Source organism: Podarcis liolepis, assembly GCF_965112155.1.
Source record: "Podarcis liolepis genome assembly, chromosome: Z".
NCBI lineage: Eukaryota > Metazoa > Chordata > Lepidosauria > Squamata > Lacertidae > Podarcis > Podarcis liolepis.
The window spans coordinates 37,933,802-37,950,276 of NC_139570.1; the positions used below are offsets into that span (position 1 = coordinate 37,933,802).

A 16,475-nucleotide genomic window follows, 5' to 3' on the forward strand; every position below is an offset into this window, starting at 1 on the left:
GGTTGGGCTAAGGAAATGCTTCCCTTTGTCTGAATCCTGGTTTCCTGATGGTGTTTTACTCTGGAAAAAGCAAAGGTGCTGTTTTGGCTCTTGTCTCTTTCTGCCCAATCAGCTCGCAAGGGTTATAGCTCCCATTTTTCTTATTCTGACCTCACTTCTCTACAAAAAGTATTCGCAGCAGGGAAGGGGCTGTCACTCAGCAATACAGCATCCACTTTGCAGACAGAAGCTCCCAAATCCAATTGCTAGCTCCTCTGGGTAGGGCTGGGGACACTGCTGCCGGTCAGAGTAGGCAGTCCTGAGCTAGAGAGACCAGTGGTTTGATTCAGTCCAAGGCAGCTCCCTGTGCTCTTATTTAACTAGAACCATGTGAACTAGCATCTTGACAAAAGAAGGGCCTAGGGGGTATTGTGTGTGGAGTGGATAGAGGGAGGTGAGACAGTAACTTTGTTGTGGCTTGAAAAATCAATAAACGTTCCCACCACACTCAAAAAAGGAAGCGGGTTTCAGCAGCTTATGTTGGAAAAGGGATTCAGTTTTTCCAGCCTCTGTCCTTTTCAGCTCAGTCAGTAGCTCTTCAGTGGTTTGTTCTGCCCCACTTTGCTATGAAAGGATTCACAGGTGTTTTACAAGCAACAGATAAAATATGTCAGGAAACATATGCGTTTATTCCAGGAAGACTCTGGTATGATTGCCTTGTCCCACTCCCCTGTTGCAGGTGAGGGTGGTGGGGACAGGATAAAACACTGGGATGTCATTCCCGTTTAGCTGATTGGGCGGAGAAGGACAGATCTCACCCCTTGGTTTCTCCAGGTGTAGGGAGCCTTTGGTCCTCCAGATGTCGCTGAACGACAGCTCCCATCATCCCTCTCCACTGGCCATGTGGCAAGAGCCAATGGGTGTTGTAGCTCATCACCAAAGGCTCCCCACGCCTGCTCCACTGTAACGAAGTCACTCCACATGTAACTAAGCCAGGCACCTGCAACCAAAGCAATTCCTACGATGAACACCTCTGATGTATTTGTATGTTAATGTGTCATTTGGCTGTTGGTATAAGAGCAGCTCCAGGTGCTTTTGAAAAGAGCCAGCCCCGTAGTTTTTGATTCCTCACTTTTGCTCCTGTTTTCTTCTGTCCTTCTATCTCTTGTGGAATCCAGTACAGAGTGCTTCTTTACATCAGCAAGCAGCAGCAGATTGCAACCGCCAGGATTGATGCCTGGTTTGTATTCACGGTAAGCTTTCGTGCTAAGACCTGCAAGGACCATGGCATAGGCTGAGGTTACACGATGCAACGCATCTTGCTGAAGCTAAGGAGGTGTGGATCTGGTTGGCTCCTGGACAGCAGACCTTCTAGGAACCCTGTGGGGCTGCCTTGAGATCTCTCATGTAGTAATAGAAATCACTCGGCATAAGCCAGGTATTGTGCATCCAGAAGGTCAGCAAAAATAATTGATGCAAAAAAATCCTGGAAACCTAATGGTCTGCCTTTTTGCTTATTTTTTGCATTTCTATGCCTCCTTTTTCTCAAGGTGGTATGTGTGGTTCTCTTTTTGCCTCATTTAATCCCCACAAACACCCTGTAGGGGGAGGTGAGGCTGAGAAGCAGTGATTGGCCCAAGGTCACACTCAGCGATCTTCCTGTTTCAACGGTCAGTCCCTCTTAGTACAGAACTGGGGGGGATTGTAACCCTGTGGTGAGGGGAGTAGGGGCGTCTCCCAATAACATTTCAGCACTCTTTGCAAACTGCAATTCCCAGGATTCTTTGGTGGTATGATATTGTTTGAAAAGCACATTGCATATGAGGTCTCAACTGTGGTCAATTAATTTCAGTGGGTCTGCTTTGAGTAGGGCTAATGCTTGTTGAAACCCATTAGATTTGAGTAGTGTTAGATCCAAGGGGCCCCTCTATGGTTAAAACGCTTACCTAGAGGTAACAAAGTAAAGTAGATGACATTCTGCCCTCTGTCCTACTGTAGCTTACATCCCTTGGGGTAGCCCTCCACCCCGAAGTCCTATAGCATTTTTCCATTTCTAAACATGACACACTACAGACGTTGATGTGTGTGTGTGTGTGTACTTAGAGTAGACTCACTGAAATTAATGCACCAAAGTTCATCATGTCCATCAATTTTCATGGGTCTGCTCTGAGTAGGGCTAACATTGGGACACAACCCAAAGTCTTTAGCAATACCCATCAGGAAGAAAGTTGTTTTGAGCAGAGGCTGTCTGCTGCTCAGAATTCCACTTTCTCCTTTCTCTTTCCGCAGCTGCAGCCCAACAACTACTGCACATTTTATGATGATCAGAGGCAGAATTGGTCCATCATGTTTGAATCAGAAATGGCGGCTGTGGACTTCAGCAAGCAGGTGCCAGAGGCGTGCATTGCATTTTGGGGTAGGGGGTGACTGTCCTGCAGACACTGAACCAGTGTTCGCGAGAGCTCAGCTCTCTTGCATCAGTCACCAGAAGCTTTCTCTGCCAACCACTAAGAAGCATCCAGGGAGGGCAAGGAATGGTGGTGTAGCCAGTTGGGGCCTTTTCAGGCCCCTGGGGTCCTCAGCCAGTGCTGCGCTGGGTCAGATTGCATAGGTGCGGATGACAATGCAGGCTAATAACACAAATGGCTTGGTTCTTCCTCCTTGCAGCTGTGCATTGCCAAGTATAACAGCAGCCGTTCTCCAGACTCTGTGCTGTGCCAGGATCTTGTTCTCGGAGACGGCCAAGGAGTGGAGACTGGAGATGCCCTGGAGATCACTTTTACAGGCTGGCTGTTCCAGAACGGTAGTCTTGGGCAGGTGAGACCTGGCAGAGGGGGTGGCTGGGGATGATGGGGGTTGAAGTCTCTAGCAGCACTGCATGGTCACAGCTTTCCCACTCCTGGTTTATAGATTGCATACAGCCCTTTTCTCCCACAACCCCGTCTTTTTGCCTTTCAATAACATTTCAAGGAAATTCCTCCTGAAACAGGAGAGGGACTTGGTGAGGTTCACCCAGCTTGCTTCACAGCTCAATGTGCATTTGACCCCAACCCCAATGGGCTCTAGCCAGTGCTTTTCCATGGGGTTTGCATTGGTTGCTCTCCAGAGGTGGGGCCTTTCCCAGCCTTGCCGCCCTTTCTCAACTGGGGATGCTGGAGAGGGAACCCAGGACCTTCTTCCTGGGAAGCACATGCTGTTAGGTCCTAAGCTACACCTGTCTCCAAGGTGTAGATCCTATTTCTCAACCATAATTCTACCCAATCTGCAACATGGGAGGCACCGCTAGGTAGGGGATTCAACATAGAAAGCTGCCTTGCACTGCATCAGGCCACCTGGTCTAGGTTGGCATCGCCCACATTGACTGGCAGTAGCTCTCCAGGCTTCCAAGCAAAAGCCTTTCCCTGACCTTACTTGGAGATGCCAGTTTTGAACCTGGAACCTTTTGCCTGCAAAACAGGTGCTGTGTCCCTGAGCTGTGCCCCGTCCTTCGATACTCATTGCTGTTGGCTCAGCAACTGGAGTAGCGGAACGTGAGCCTATTACCTTCTGCATTAAAAGTAATTTCACCCCATTGACCTTCCACTTTTGGAACAGGTTTTTGACTCGAATGTAAATAAAGAGAAGCTGCTCCGTCTGAAGCTTGGCTCTGGCAAAGTCATCAAGGTAAGATGGCACTATCTTCCCACCGCAGTGCAAGGATTCTTTCTTCCACTTCCACATCTAAGCAGAGTGGGAAGCCTGCTCTGTGGCCTGGACCAAAACAGTCCTGGACCTCCAGTGTTGCCTCTTGCTGTCCTGGATGAGAGACAGAGGGGGGAGTGTGAGTGGGTGTCTAAGGTAGCCTATTGTACAAAGGGAAAGATTACATTCGTTGCCCCTCCCACTTTCCCCTCTAGCCCCGCCCACTCCTGGCATGCTCCTCCCCACCAAGAAGGTTTCCCCGGAGGGAATGGTTTTCATCCCTGCTTTAAACTACAGTACTGTCCTCAAGAGTGCAAGAGAACTGTCAGTATTCCTGTGCCCTGCTCTCGACCAGCCTTTACCAACCTGACAAACGCACACAAAGATCCTGTGGACACCAACTCCCATCATCCCCAGCCTGCTGATTGGAGTTGGAGTACAAGGTATCTGGATGACGTCAGGTTGGCGAAGGCTGTGTGGTTCTGGCACTTAGCGAAGGCGGTCACCTAAACCTGTTTTTTGCTTGGTTCTCCATTTCTGGAAATTGAAGGGCTGGGAAGATGGGATGATTGGCATGAAGAGAGGAGGCAGGCGGTTCCTCCTCATCCCACCAGCATTGGCTTACGGGTCTTTGGGAGAAGCTGAACGCATTCCTCCGGACTCAACTCTGGCCTTTGAGGTGGAAGTCAAACGGGTGAGTGTGTCTTCCTCCCAACGTGTTAGCAACCAAGAGAACCTCAGAAGGTTGTTGGGTGGTCGGTCTACTGCCTGGATAAAGTTCTACAAATGGAGGTAGTGGTTGCCTTGACCAGACTCCATGATGCCTCTTTTTTGCTCCCTTAGGTGAGGTTTGCAAAGGGTGCTGACTCCGCCGGACAGAGCCTGGGCCCCAGGGACTCCCTCACACCTTCACCAGCACCACAATCAGAAAGCCCCGCTACAGACCCAGCCTGGCTGACTCCTCCTACTCCCGCTCCAAAGCCAGGGTGAGAAATAAATTGAGGGTGCCCTTAGCTTTTAATCCTTCCATTCTCCCAGTTGTCCCATCCTAACTCTGCATAACCTCAGCTGCATAACTCAGACCCCATCTGCACTGTACCACCTTGGGATCTACGGATGAAGTCTGGTATACAAATTCAATAAATCACAATAAATCATACGTTCCAAATAGCGCCATGCCATTTTCAACAGCTGTGGCTTCCTCCAAAGAATCCTGAGGGCCACCTTGTCTCATAGACAACCTGGCAGGGGCCACATTCCAGGGCTGGGCTGGGGCTCCAGTGGACAGAGCAACAGATGCTGCTCCTGCCTTCTGTGCAGCCAGAAAATACACCATGTGGGGCTTCTTTCTGCACACACCCCTCCCTGTCCAGGGAAGCAAGGTGCACTGTCACAGTTCAAGGACACATTCCAGCCAGGCTCAAGCTCCCTTGGGGAGGTAATGAGGTGGGGTAGGTGAGGGGCTTGGCCAAGGCAGAGTCCCAAAGGCCAGTTTGTGTATCCTACCCCTTAATAGACTCTTCCTACTGTGCTCAGGTTTGTTAACTCCCTTCCTTCCATACTGCAGGGAGCCAGCTGTGCGTGCCAAATCAAGCTCTATTAGCGAACAACTAGCGGTAAGTCCCCATTGGAGCCAAATCTGCCTATTGATTGTATAGTTCCGGTTGAATGTGGCCAAAGCAATGAGAATTAACTTGGTCCTCCCATAGAGAGTGGGATCCTTATTGGTGAGCATTTTTTGAGAAACTCAAAAGCTCCCACATAAAAAAGGTACTGTATTTTTCAGTCTATAAGAGAAGACTTAGATTTGGGACTTAGATTTAAGAAAATGGGGGGAAATGTATCCGTGTATAAGATCCCCCCTAATTTTTGACATTATTTTTAAGAGAAAAGGCCTTGTCTTATACACGGAAAAATACAGTGTGTCACAGGAAATGCATATCATCAGTAACCACGAGTAATTAACATTTGATATTGTGCTTGCATAGACTTCTGAGATGGGTTTCTAAGTGGTTTTTTAAAAAATAATAATGCAGTTTTAAAGTTCTTTCATTAATAGTTTTAGAGTGAAAATGTAGCAAGGAAATGGTGTGTTCATGAGGAACCCCCACACACACACATTGGAAGGTTCTATAAATGTAAGCCCCCCCCCCCCCGTATGGGTGTGCATGTTTACAGCATCTTAGTTGATTATCTGTGTATTTCATTCCCGTTTCCTATCAGAGGGCATGCTGGCTGGGGGTTGATGGGAGTTGTAGTCCGTTACACCTATAGGGCCCCAGGTTGGTGAAGGTTGCTGTGCCCTTTTCTATAATAATTTTTATAAAGTTTTCTATTTTACATTTCAAAGTAAACATTTTACAAACTGTAAAATATCCAGTCATTTCCCTTCTTTTCCTTCCATGGTTCATTTTATATATTATACATTCTGGCATATTTTAGTATACCATTCAAATCAGTTTTCCACTTTTACACCCATCAAAAATTATTTACTCTGTTGAATTTATCTCAGTTCTGCCGTCATTTTCAGCTGGTTGATAGGCCCTTAACTAAGGCCTAAGTACTGAGCATCTGACATGCATTGTCAGGCACACAAAGGAAGCCACAGGGCGAGGTGGGGGGGTAAGAGAAGGACAAACCAGCTGCTTTCTCTTAGGGGATCTTGCTTGGGCTCTGGTCCCCTTGGCTTAATCCTGCCCAGGGGATGTGACAGCCCTCACCACCATTTTGAAATCCCACTGGTAGGCTTTGAAAGGGTATGAGAGGTTGTTTTACTGGATGCATCCCATGATATGGGAAGAGGAATCTCTCTCTTTTTTTAAGAAACCATGAAGATATCTAATGCAGGAAGATTGGAAATCTAAATGCAATTTAAGCTGTTGTATGAGCTTGTAAACCACTTTTATTTTCCTTAGCTGGGCAATGAAGTCACTTTGGCTTGGGGAGTTGTAGCCGACAACATGTAGATGGAAGGTCCTCTCTATCACCCTCCCTGTTTTATAGCCTGATGTCATATTATGACAAACAATAACTTCGTTTCTGAAAAACCTGGATGGCCAATTATATTATTTCTCATCTTCTCGCCCCCCTTTCTCTTTCCCTGGACAGAATCCTGATGTAACAAAAGTGAAACTGATTTCCCGTATGGCGAAGATGGGTCAGCCTATGCTACCTGTCCCCTCCAGCACATTTGCACCCCAGCAAGACTCAGCTGACAAGGAGGTAGAGGTGTGTTAGCTTCAATTCTCAGGTTTTTTTCAGTGGGGTTTGTGTGTGTTGGCTGTTGCTGAAATTCAGGTAGGTTGGCAGGATGACTGTTGAGGAACATAGCAAGCTGCCTTATACCAAGTGAGACCAGTGGCGTAGCGTGGGGGGTGCCAGGGGTGCCGGCCGCACCGGGCGCAACATCTGGGGGGGATGCGAGTCCAGAGGGAAGGGACAAGTTCCTTCCTCCGCCGGGCTCCCCGCCGCCACCGCCAGCCTTGCGCCCTAGCGCACGCGCCCCCTGCCGCCGCCGTGGCTGCGCTCCACTCACTGCTCGCAGGAGGAGCAGCCGCTGCAGCAGCGCCGACGCCGCCACCGACGCCTGGCCGGGCACGGGCAGCCTCCGCACGCCGACGCCATCCGCCATTCTGCCGACTGGGAGGGAGGAGAGCTCCGAGGGGCCTCACCGCGCCCTGCGCTCCCCAAAACCCTCCGAGAGGAAGCCGGCGGGCAGGCAAGGGTCTCCCGGCAGAAGGGGGCGCTGCTGGCTCCGGCTCTCAGCGCAAGTCTCAGCCGCGGGGGGGGGGGCGAGGACGGAGCACGGCTGGAAGCCCCCGGACCCAGCCGGGAGGAGGAGAGGCGCTCGCCAAGCCCGGATCTGGAGCTCCACCTACAGCCCAAGGAGAGGAGGGGGCGGGGAGGCGCCCGAGGGGAGGGGGCTTCGGCTGCCTCGGCCCGCGGGGGCTCTGCAAATAATAAATTTAATAAATTCTTGCTGAGCCTTTGGGGGGGGTCATTGGCTCCTTCGCTCGCCCCCAGCCCCAGTGGCGTAGCGTGGGGGTGCAGGGGGGCCGGGCGCAACAACTGGGGGCGCACGCTCGCACTCGAGTGCTAAAATCCACGGGTTAGGGGCGCAAATTACTTGCCTTGCCTCGGGTGCTGACAACCCACGCTACGCGGCTGAGTGAGACTGCTCATCCACCTAGCTGCCTACTGTCTACACTGACTGGCAGTGAAGGAGGGGAGGGCCCTTTTTCTAGTTAATTACAAAGCTACCTGGTTCTCCAGGGTTTCAGACAGGGGGCATTCCCTGCCTACCGGGTATCAAACCTGGGGCCTTTTGCATGAAACTGAGGGCCTTGCCCTCCCAAGATCCAGTAGTCACCCCAAACATTTTTTGGGTCTGAATCTTAATTTGAGGGAAAACCTTGTAAGGATCATCAATCATTTTGTTTGTATGTCACCTTTACCAAATTAAAACAATGCTCAAAGCGGCTTACAACGTATTAAAAAACCCCATAGCTACAAATGCTCTGGCATGCCTCTCTCTCGTTAATGTGGGATTTGAAGCCTCCAGGGTCCCTTTCCACTTCCCAGGAGGGTTAATTGTGCACTTTCTTCTTCAGGAGCCGCATGCCATTCAAGAATTTTCAACCCTCTGTCCGAACGACTACCGTCCAATGGCCCCTCCTCAGTGGGCAATGCAAGGTAAAAAGTGTGTTCCCTTGTTGTGCCTTGGTGATGGTCACCAACTTGGGTGGCTTCAAAAGAGGGTTAGGCAAGTTCATGGAGGAGAGGGCTGTCAGTGGCCACTGGCACTGTGGCTGCGCCCTCCCTCCACGGCTGGAGGAAAGAATGCTTCTGAATGCCAGTGGCTGGAAACCGCAGGAGGGGAGAGGGCTCTTGCGCTCAGGTGCTGTTTACAGGCTTCCCATGGGGGCACCTGGTTGGCCACTGTGAGAAGAGGGTGCCGGACTAGATGGGCCACTGGCCTGATCTGGCAGGGTTCTTCTTGAGTGCAGTGGCTCTACTCAGTAGAATTTAGTTGGACACAACCCAGAAGCCAGCATGATGATTGTGCATGGAAAGCGGAGGAAATCTGGATGTGTGGGGATGGGGGAGCAGTGTCCTTCATTTGCTGTAGATCAGCTTGAGCAGAGTCTGCATCGGTCACTGGCATTGTGTTTACATGCTTGAATTGATCTGTTTGTGTGCTGACTCTTCTGGGCTCCTTTGGGTGGAAATAGAGACAAACATTTTGATGTTGATGATGATGATGATGATGGACTGCTTGTATTGAGATGGGCAACGCTGATGCCTCTGCTTCCTTCCTAGCTCCTCATCCAGCTGTGTCAGGGCTCCAGCCGCCTGCTGCCCCCCAGCCACACCCACCTCTTCCAAGAACCCCTCAAAACTGTCAGGTAAGGAATCCTTTGTAGGCAGGGAAAGGTTCTTTCATAGGTTGCCAGGTGAGCCACAACATCATGCTCTGTTCCCTGGTTTGCTCAAGACAGGGGCATGTGACTAGCAGGCTTGACTAAGTTTCCTCATCCTTTTCTGTCAGTGTCAGGTCTTCATTTGCAAAATAGGGAGGGTGCAGCATAACCGTGAAGGTAATAGCCCTTCGGTGCAAATGCCAAAAGCGCTAGATTAAGAGCTGGCAGCATCCATTGCCTTGGGTTGGAGGGAAGCAGTTTCTTACCTCGGCAGTGCTGAGGTAGTTTCCACCAAATCCAGCGGGGATCTTCTATATATTGGATGATCTTTAGAAGAATGTAAGAAGAACCTCTGCTGGATCAGGCCAATGGCCTATCTAACCCAGCATCCTGTTCAGATGGGGGCACCAGTTCTCAGTGGCTACCTGGATGCCCCAGTGCAAAGTGCACAAACAGTGCCTGCATGCAAGAGCTCTTTCCCCTCCTCCAGTTTCCAGCAACTGGCATTCAGAAGCATTCCTTCTTCCAGCCATTAGCTGTCGAGGCCAGTGGCCCATCTAGTCCGGCACCCTCAATAGGCGCCTACCCATGGATTTGCCCAATCCTCTTTTAAAGCTATCCAAATGGCTGTCCATCATTGCCTTTTGCAGGAGAGGATCCCTTGCAGTCCTTGGCCTTTGGGTCTTCTAGCCCTTGAGAGCAGGCTTAAGCAATCCTGCTGTTTTAATGGGGGGCCTTGTTGCCGTCTGTTTGGTCAGTGTGACAAGTCACCTGACTCTCCTTTCCCTCCCCCACCTGTGTTCTCAGCCTTATGCAGGGATGCCATATGCTTACCCCCAAGTGAGTGCCGCAGTTTCCCAGCTCCAGCCTGTTGGGTTGTGCCCAGCTCCTTTCCAAGGTATGTTCAAACTGTGCACTATGTAGCTTTGGGAACTGCTTCCAAACATTAACTTTTTTAAAAAAGCAAACCCCTTTATTAACATTGTTGACAACCCAAAAGTCTGGTAGCAGGCTTGCCATATATGAAGAAAGCAAACAATAAATAATAAGAGAAAGAAATGGTGACTCACCAGGATTAATTAAGACACCCATATTTCCCAAACTGGTACGGATAGTGAATGTTGAGCATCTACCTCTGTAGCTCAGGAAATGAAATCCTACCTGTTGAGCATTGACTCAGTGAAAGTTAGAAATCCCCCCGTTCAGAGCATCACAGCCTACTGGATCAGGCCAGTGACCCATGTAGTCCAGCATTTTCTTCTTACATTGGCCAATCATATGCCTGTGGGAAACCCACAAGCAGGATCTGAGCACCTTTCCCTTCCTGTGCTTTTCAGCAGCTGGTATTCAGAAGCATTTATTGCCCCCAATTGTGAAGTCGGAACATGGACTCATGGCTAGTTGCCATCAATAGCCTTCTCCTCCTCCGTGAATTTGTCCAATCCTCTTTTAAAGCCATCCATGTTGGTGGCCATCACTGCCTCCAGCAGAAGAGAGTTGCTCGGTTTAAGTCTGCACTGTGTGAGGAATCATTTCCTTTTGCCTTATTCCAGCCGTTTAAAAGCTGGGAAGAGGCAGCTAAGTTGTCTTAAAGTCCCCCACCCTAGAAGATTCACGGCTGCTTGTTAAGATGCTCAAGGACAACTGTGTTCTTTTCTCCCTGCCCTTTCTTATTGGTGTGACCCCTCTCTTCCCGCCCTGTCCACTTCTACAGTGGTACCTCGGGTTAAGTACTTAATTCATTCGGGAGGTCCGTTCTTAACCTGAAACTGTTCTTAACCTGAAGCACCACTTTACCTAATGGGGCCTCCTGCTCCTGCTGCGCGGTTTCAGTTCTCATCCTGAAGCAAAGTTCTTAACCCGAGGTACTATTTCTGGGTTAGCGGAATCTGTAACCTGAACCCAAGGTACCACTGTATTTGCTTCTGCTGGCAGTCTCATTTTGAAACAACAATAAGAAACACAACCTTGCAAAGTTTTCTTTCCTGTCACAGCAGCTGGAGACCTTGGTTCATTCCTGCTGACAGAGACCCGGCAGCAGAACACAGAGATCCGCCTGGCCGTTGGGAAGGTGGCTGACAAGATGGACCAGCTGTCAGTCAAGGTAATACAGAACTTTCAGGATAGGAAGCTGCTTAAGAACTGCCTTGCTAGCACTTTCCAGAAACAATAGGAAGGTGTTTTTCTTGCAACAGGCTTTTCCAGTGGGCTGAAAAGCTCCCTCCCCTGAGGTGTTGGTTTTGTATTGTTGATTATTTTATTTCATAAAATAACTCAAAGCACTTTACAAAAAGAATAAAACAATAGAATTATTAGTAAAAACAATTTAAATATTCAAAAAATTAAAACCAGCGATAAACTAGAAACCTATCAGCGTTCTAGAGATCTAAAGAAGCATGTGCCGAAAAGGGTACAGGCAGTTCCCCATTTACACGGGGTTTGCGTTCTGAGGCACTGTGCACGTCAGCCTGCCCCGCACCCCTGCAGGGCCAAAACTGGTGCGCCCACAGATGGGGAGTTGCCTGTACAGTGAAGGTGCCTGCCTGATATTGATTCTTGTTCAACTGTTTTAAGGCTTTTAAACAACTTTGGCGTTTTATGTTCCTTAAAAAATACATGTATCAGGCAGTATATACATTTTCTGAAATAATAAATCAGTCTACCTTCAGGTTTTGCTTCTGTTTCATACTGTTTGGAGAACTGTATCTAGCTGTTTTTATAGTAGGCTTGTGAATTGTCTTTTTAATCTCTGGTGGGGGGGGGAGGTTTGGGACGAGGGAAGTTGCTTCAGCTAGGTGGTGGAGCACCTTTTTGCATGCAGAAGGTTCCATGTTAGCTCCCTGACGTCTCCAGGAAGGACTGGGCGACTCCCCAGTCTGAAAACCCAGGGAGATGCTGCCCGCCAGTGTTGACAGCACTGAGCTAGATGGACCCAGTGGTCTGATACTGAGCCAGGTTCCTGTGCTCCCGGCAGTTTCTCTCCTTGGCAAACAAGTGAGCAGCTCAAAGGGCCCAGGCCTGATCAGGCTTCTTCTCTCCCATGTGCTGATGCTTCAAGCTGCATCTCCTTTTTGTTTTTCCTTTCTCTCCCCACATCCCTTGCAGATGGAGGAACTACGGAAGCAAAACTCTGGCCCCGGTTTGCTGCCAGGCGTCTCTTCTGTTACCATGGAAACCTCTATGATCATGAGTAACATCCAGCGTATCCTGCAGGTAAAGAGCCTGTCTACTTGAGAGCATGAAGACTAGAACCTTGCTTTTACCTTCAGGTGAAGGGTCACAGTTAGCGGCAGAGCATGTGATTCGCAGGCAACAGGTCCTGGGTACAGTCCCCAGTGGTGTCTCCTGGCAGGGCTGAGAGAGACCCTGTGCCTGAAACCCTGGAGGAGACGCTGCCAGTCAGTGGGGAGCCTTGGGCACAGATGCTGCCCTGTCCTTCCCTGTTCCTGCTCTGCACCTTCCTTGAGTTCTTTTGGCCAGCTGGAAGTGTCTTTGTTGCTAGCCTGGATGTGGAGCAATCGGTGTAGAGACTTCTAGTCTCCTGTATTATAGCCACATCTGTTGCTCCACCCACTTTTGTCCCTAGCCCCACCCACACCTGGACAGTTGATCCAGAGGCAAGGCAGCCTTTGGACTGGCAGAGGTTCTTTGCCCCTGTTGTAGGCTGCACTGAGCTGGATACACGCAACTATCTGGCTTGAGCTAAGGGAGCTTCCTCTGTTCCAGTTCCTCTAAGGCTCCACTAGCAATTGGGCTTTTAGTATTGCAGCTCCAGACAGTTTCCAGCCCAAATCAGACCAGGGCCTAGTGTGACGCTGTTCAGATGCCTCTTGAAAGCATGCTTGCTTTGGAGGGCTTCCATCCTGAGATGTCAGTTATGCAGATCAAGTTTTATACCTGCTGAAATGGTGTTGTTTTTTAAAGTTGAGTAGAAGAGATGGGCTTATTGTATCAGAGTTTGTGAGACTGATTTTATTCATTCTCAGAGCTTGGATTTCTGTGTTGTATTTTGCTTTTACCATGTATCTTGCTTCCATGGCTTCATGCTGTACAGCTGTCTCGCAATTTGCTGACTAAATAAAGTTTACCTAAGAGGCTTGCTAAAGGGGAGCAGCTCCAAACTGCCCATGTTCTGTCCATGACCATGGCGGAAGACCACAATGATTTCTCTCCTCAAATCTGGGTCCCCGAGAGAGGTTGGGGAAGAGATTGTGGCTGGAGATTGTGAGAGTTGTAGAGGCCAGGACTGCCTCTGACACATTCCGTTTTGCTCTTTGTGCCACAGGAAAATGAGAGGTTGAAGCAGGAGATCGTTGAGAAGAGCAGCCGCATTGAGGAGCAGAACAAGAAGATTGGTGAACTGATTGACCGCAACCAACGGTGAGGGAGACTCTTGCTCACTTTTGATGCTCTATGAGAAACAGCTGGTATTTGTGGCTGAAGCCTAAAGCTCAGGTGGCCTGGCTCAATCCCCAGGCACCCCAAGGCTGCTGCCAGTCTGAGTGGACAGTACTGGGCTGGATGGACAAATAGAGGAATACAGGAATATAGCCAGTGTGGGGTAGCAGTTAAGAGGGTCTGTCAGAGTAAGATCTGGGAGACCAGGGTATCAAATCATGCAAACATTCACATGTGCAAAAAACAATTCTTCCCCCAGCTATGTGGAGCAGAGCAACCTGTTATCTGAGCAGAGCAACAGCTCACTGCAGAGGACCATGGAGCACACCCAGGCAAGGGTCCTACATGCTGAACAGGAGAAGGTAAGCCCTGGCAGTGTGACAGCCACAACAGGAAGGCCAAGTGACTGAGGCTGTGGGGAGGGCAAGTGCTATCCCAGGAGTTCACAATCGCTAGTGCAGGTCACAATTCCCCTTTGCCTGCAGGCCAGAAAGAAGTTGCATTTCTGAGCAGCAGCAACAACAAAATACAGTGGTACCTCGGGTTACATACACTTCAAGTTACACGCACTTCAGGTTACAGACTTTGCTAACCCAGAAATAGTACCTCGGGTTAAGAACTTTGCTTCAGGATGAGAACGCAAATCGTGCAGCGGCGGCAGCAGGAGGCCCTTTTAGCTAAAGTGGTGCTTCAGGTTAAGAACAATTTCAGGTTAAGAACAGACCTAATGAACGAATTAAGTACTTAACCCGAGGTACCACTGTAGAAGAAATGACAGTCTAGGTATACATGCACATAAAGGTAAAAGATTCATAAGCTTCAGGTAATCCGTTGAAAAGCACCTCAGATCGAATATGAAAGAACAACAGAATGTTCTTTTAAAATCTAACAGAGTGCCTAAGGAAGAAAATGCACCACATTGGGGTCAATTAAGATCTCATTGGCTGCATTCATATGCCATGCTAAACTGTGGTTTTGCATGACGTGAGCAAGCACAATTAACGTCCCCATCACCTCCTCCTATGCTGCCAAGAAGAAGGGCGTGAGAGTTTCCACTTCTAGGTAACCGCTGCTTCCTTTCTTGTTTGGACTGAGAACAGGCATTAATGTTAAGCAGAATTACCGTATTTTTCGCTCTATAACACGCACCCAACCATAACACGCACGTAGTTTTTAGAGGAGGAAAATCCGTAGGCATGCCACCCGTAGGCATTCCCTCCATAACACGCACAGACATTTCCCCTTACTTTTTAGGAGGAAAAAAGTGAGTGTTATGGTGCAAAAAATACGGTAGTTTCTGAAGTTAGCTTATAGAAACAAACATTTGAAGTTGGTGTGTTTGATATTACCCATAGTTGATGTTAGCTGCAGCTCGTTGTCCCAGGCAACACAGCAAACCATGGCTGGGCATAAGTGTCAGGGTTCCTGGCCGCATGAGAGGAGGAGATGTAAGGGAAGAGCATGCAAGTCCAGGTTTGCTGTGGCTTGTTCTTGCTTGGGCATCAGCGTGCAAACCCTGCCATTAAGGGATCTTCCATGCATCTTACCCTGAGGCCGCTGGGATTTTCAGTGATATAATCAGCCCTTGGACCACAGAATAAGCAGAGTGCTCTTAACCCAGAATGCCATTGCCTCTTTTGATAAAACTTTCTCCCCTCTTGCTGTTCTTGCTTCTAGTGGTGTTAACTCTCCTCTCCTTGTCGCCGCTTTTCTCTCTAGCACATGCCGCCACTGGATCAGGGGTGGGACCAGGTGAGGCATTGTCCTTGGGTGTCCTGATTACCTAAACACTTCCTTACTCCCTTCATACTTTCCAGGTCAACCATTTCATACTTTTAGCAGGGGAAAACCCCACGCCTTCTGCAGGTGTCTCTTGTTGTGAGGCCTCTCTGTGCCTTGGCATCCCAGCTTCAGTGACAATGGGTTTTCCTAAATCAGGGGTGGGGGGACTCCAGGCCCCTGGACCAAAGGCCACCTTCCAGGCCCTCAAAACTCCTTCCAAGCCACGCACCCTCACCAGTCCTACATTGCACCCTCCTTGAGTGCTTTTGCCTGGCTGGATCAGGCCCAAAGCCTGTCTTATTCTCACAACCAGATGTGAATCCTACAAGCAGGATCTGCGCTCACCCTACTTGCAATTCCCAGGAACAGCATGCTGCCTCCAACAGTGGAGGGAGACCCTACCCTTGTGGCTGCTGGCTGTGGATAGCTTTTCCTGCCCCATTGTTTTGTCTAATCTGCTGCTAAAGCCATCCACCTTTTTGGCCTTCATTCCATCTTGTGGGAGAGAGCTCTGCTGTGTGAAGATGTCCTTTCTTATGTCTGTCCTGAATTTTCTGAGAAAATTCTGCTCTCCATTTTATGCACCTTTGTCGTGCATGCTTTCTCCTGAACTAACTAAAAAGCCCAAGGCTTCTGCCTCCCCCTGCTCCTCATAGCCTTGCCAGTAGACCAGTTCTTCAGGGTGTTTCCTGGGAGACTCATTCTTAGCATTTGGGAGCCTCCAAAAGCACAGCTCTTGCATCCTCCCAGGAAAGGTCTTGTGGGCTCTCCTTCCCCATATGTTCTCCTGTCTCTTTTGCGTTGCAGGTCAGAATCAGCAAGGAGCTAACGGAATCCACGGCACAGATCTCCCAGCTCCAGCTGGAGCTGACCCGTCATCAGAAGCTGGAGATAGATCTCCACTCCCAACTGAATGAAGCCCTGACAGAGTCGGAGAGGCAGAAAGCCCAGGTCAGCCGACTCCGTGCACAGCTGGCAGGTAAGGGAAGCTGAGAGGAGGCGCTGAAATGGCAGAAGAGCACTATCCAAGCACATACAGAGTAGTTTTATCATCCTAGGAAATTCTTTAGGTTGCAGGTAGGGAGCCTGTGGCCCTCCAAGTATTACTGGCCTTCACCTCTCATGAGCCCCAGCAAGCGTAGCCAGGGATGCTGGGGTTGGAGTCCAGCAATCTCTGGAGGTCCTGCTCCTTAGGGCCTCCTGCAGTGTAGCTGT

At 49.5% G+C, this 16,475-nt stretch overlaps 1 protein-coding gene across 11 annotated transcripts in view; it reads left to right on the plus strand.

Annotated features, from left to right (window-relative positions):
* Positions 1–16,475, plus strand: part of LOC310698428 (FK506-binding protein 15-like) — a 32,621-nt gene that overhangs the window by 9,709 nt on the left and 6,437 nt on the right. For 5 of the 11 annotated variants that reach the window (XM_083485531.1, XM_083485532.1, XM_083485522.1 and 2 more), the window contains 17 exons: positions 1,158–1,232; positions 2,269–2,367; positions 2,647–2,796; positions 3,574–3,642; positions 4,211–4,354; positions 4,504–4,646; positions 5,228–5,276; positions 6,769–6,888; positions 8,271–8,352; positions 8,980–9,065; positions 9,888–9,978; positions 11,075–11,184; positions 12,186–12,293; positions 13,366–13,460; positions 13,738–13,840; positions 15,198–15,230; positions 16,068–16,239. In XM_083485531.1, coding sequence (XP_083341657.1) covers positions 1,158–1,232; positions 2,269–2,367; positions 2,647–2,796; positions 3,574–3,642; positions 4,211–4,354; positions 4,504–4,646; positions 5,228–5,276; positions 6,769–6,888; positions 8,271–8,352; positions 8,980–9,065; positions 9,888–9,978; positions 11,075–11,184; positions 12,186–12,293; positions 13,366–13,460; positions 13,738–13,840; positions 15,198–15,230; positions 16,068–16,239 — 1,729 coding nt within the window. The remainder of the gene's footprint in view (positions 1–1,157; positions 1,233–2,268; positions 2,368–2,646; positions 2,797–3,573; positions 3,643–4,210; positions 4,355–4,503; positions 4,647–5,227; positions 5,277–6,768; positions 6,889–8,270; positions 8,353–8,979; positions 9,066–9,887; positions 9,979–11,074; positions 11,185–12,185; positions 12,294–13,365; positions 13,461–13,737; positions 13,841–15,197; positions 15,231–16,067; positions 16,240–16,475) is intronic. The other 6 variants (XM_083485525.1, XM_083485527.1, XM_083485523.1 and 3 more) reach the window with 3 other exon arrangements.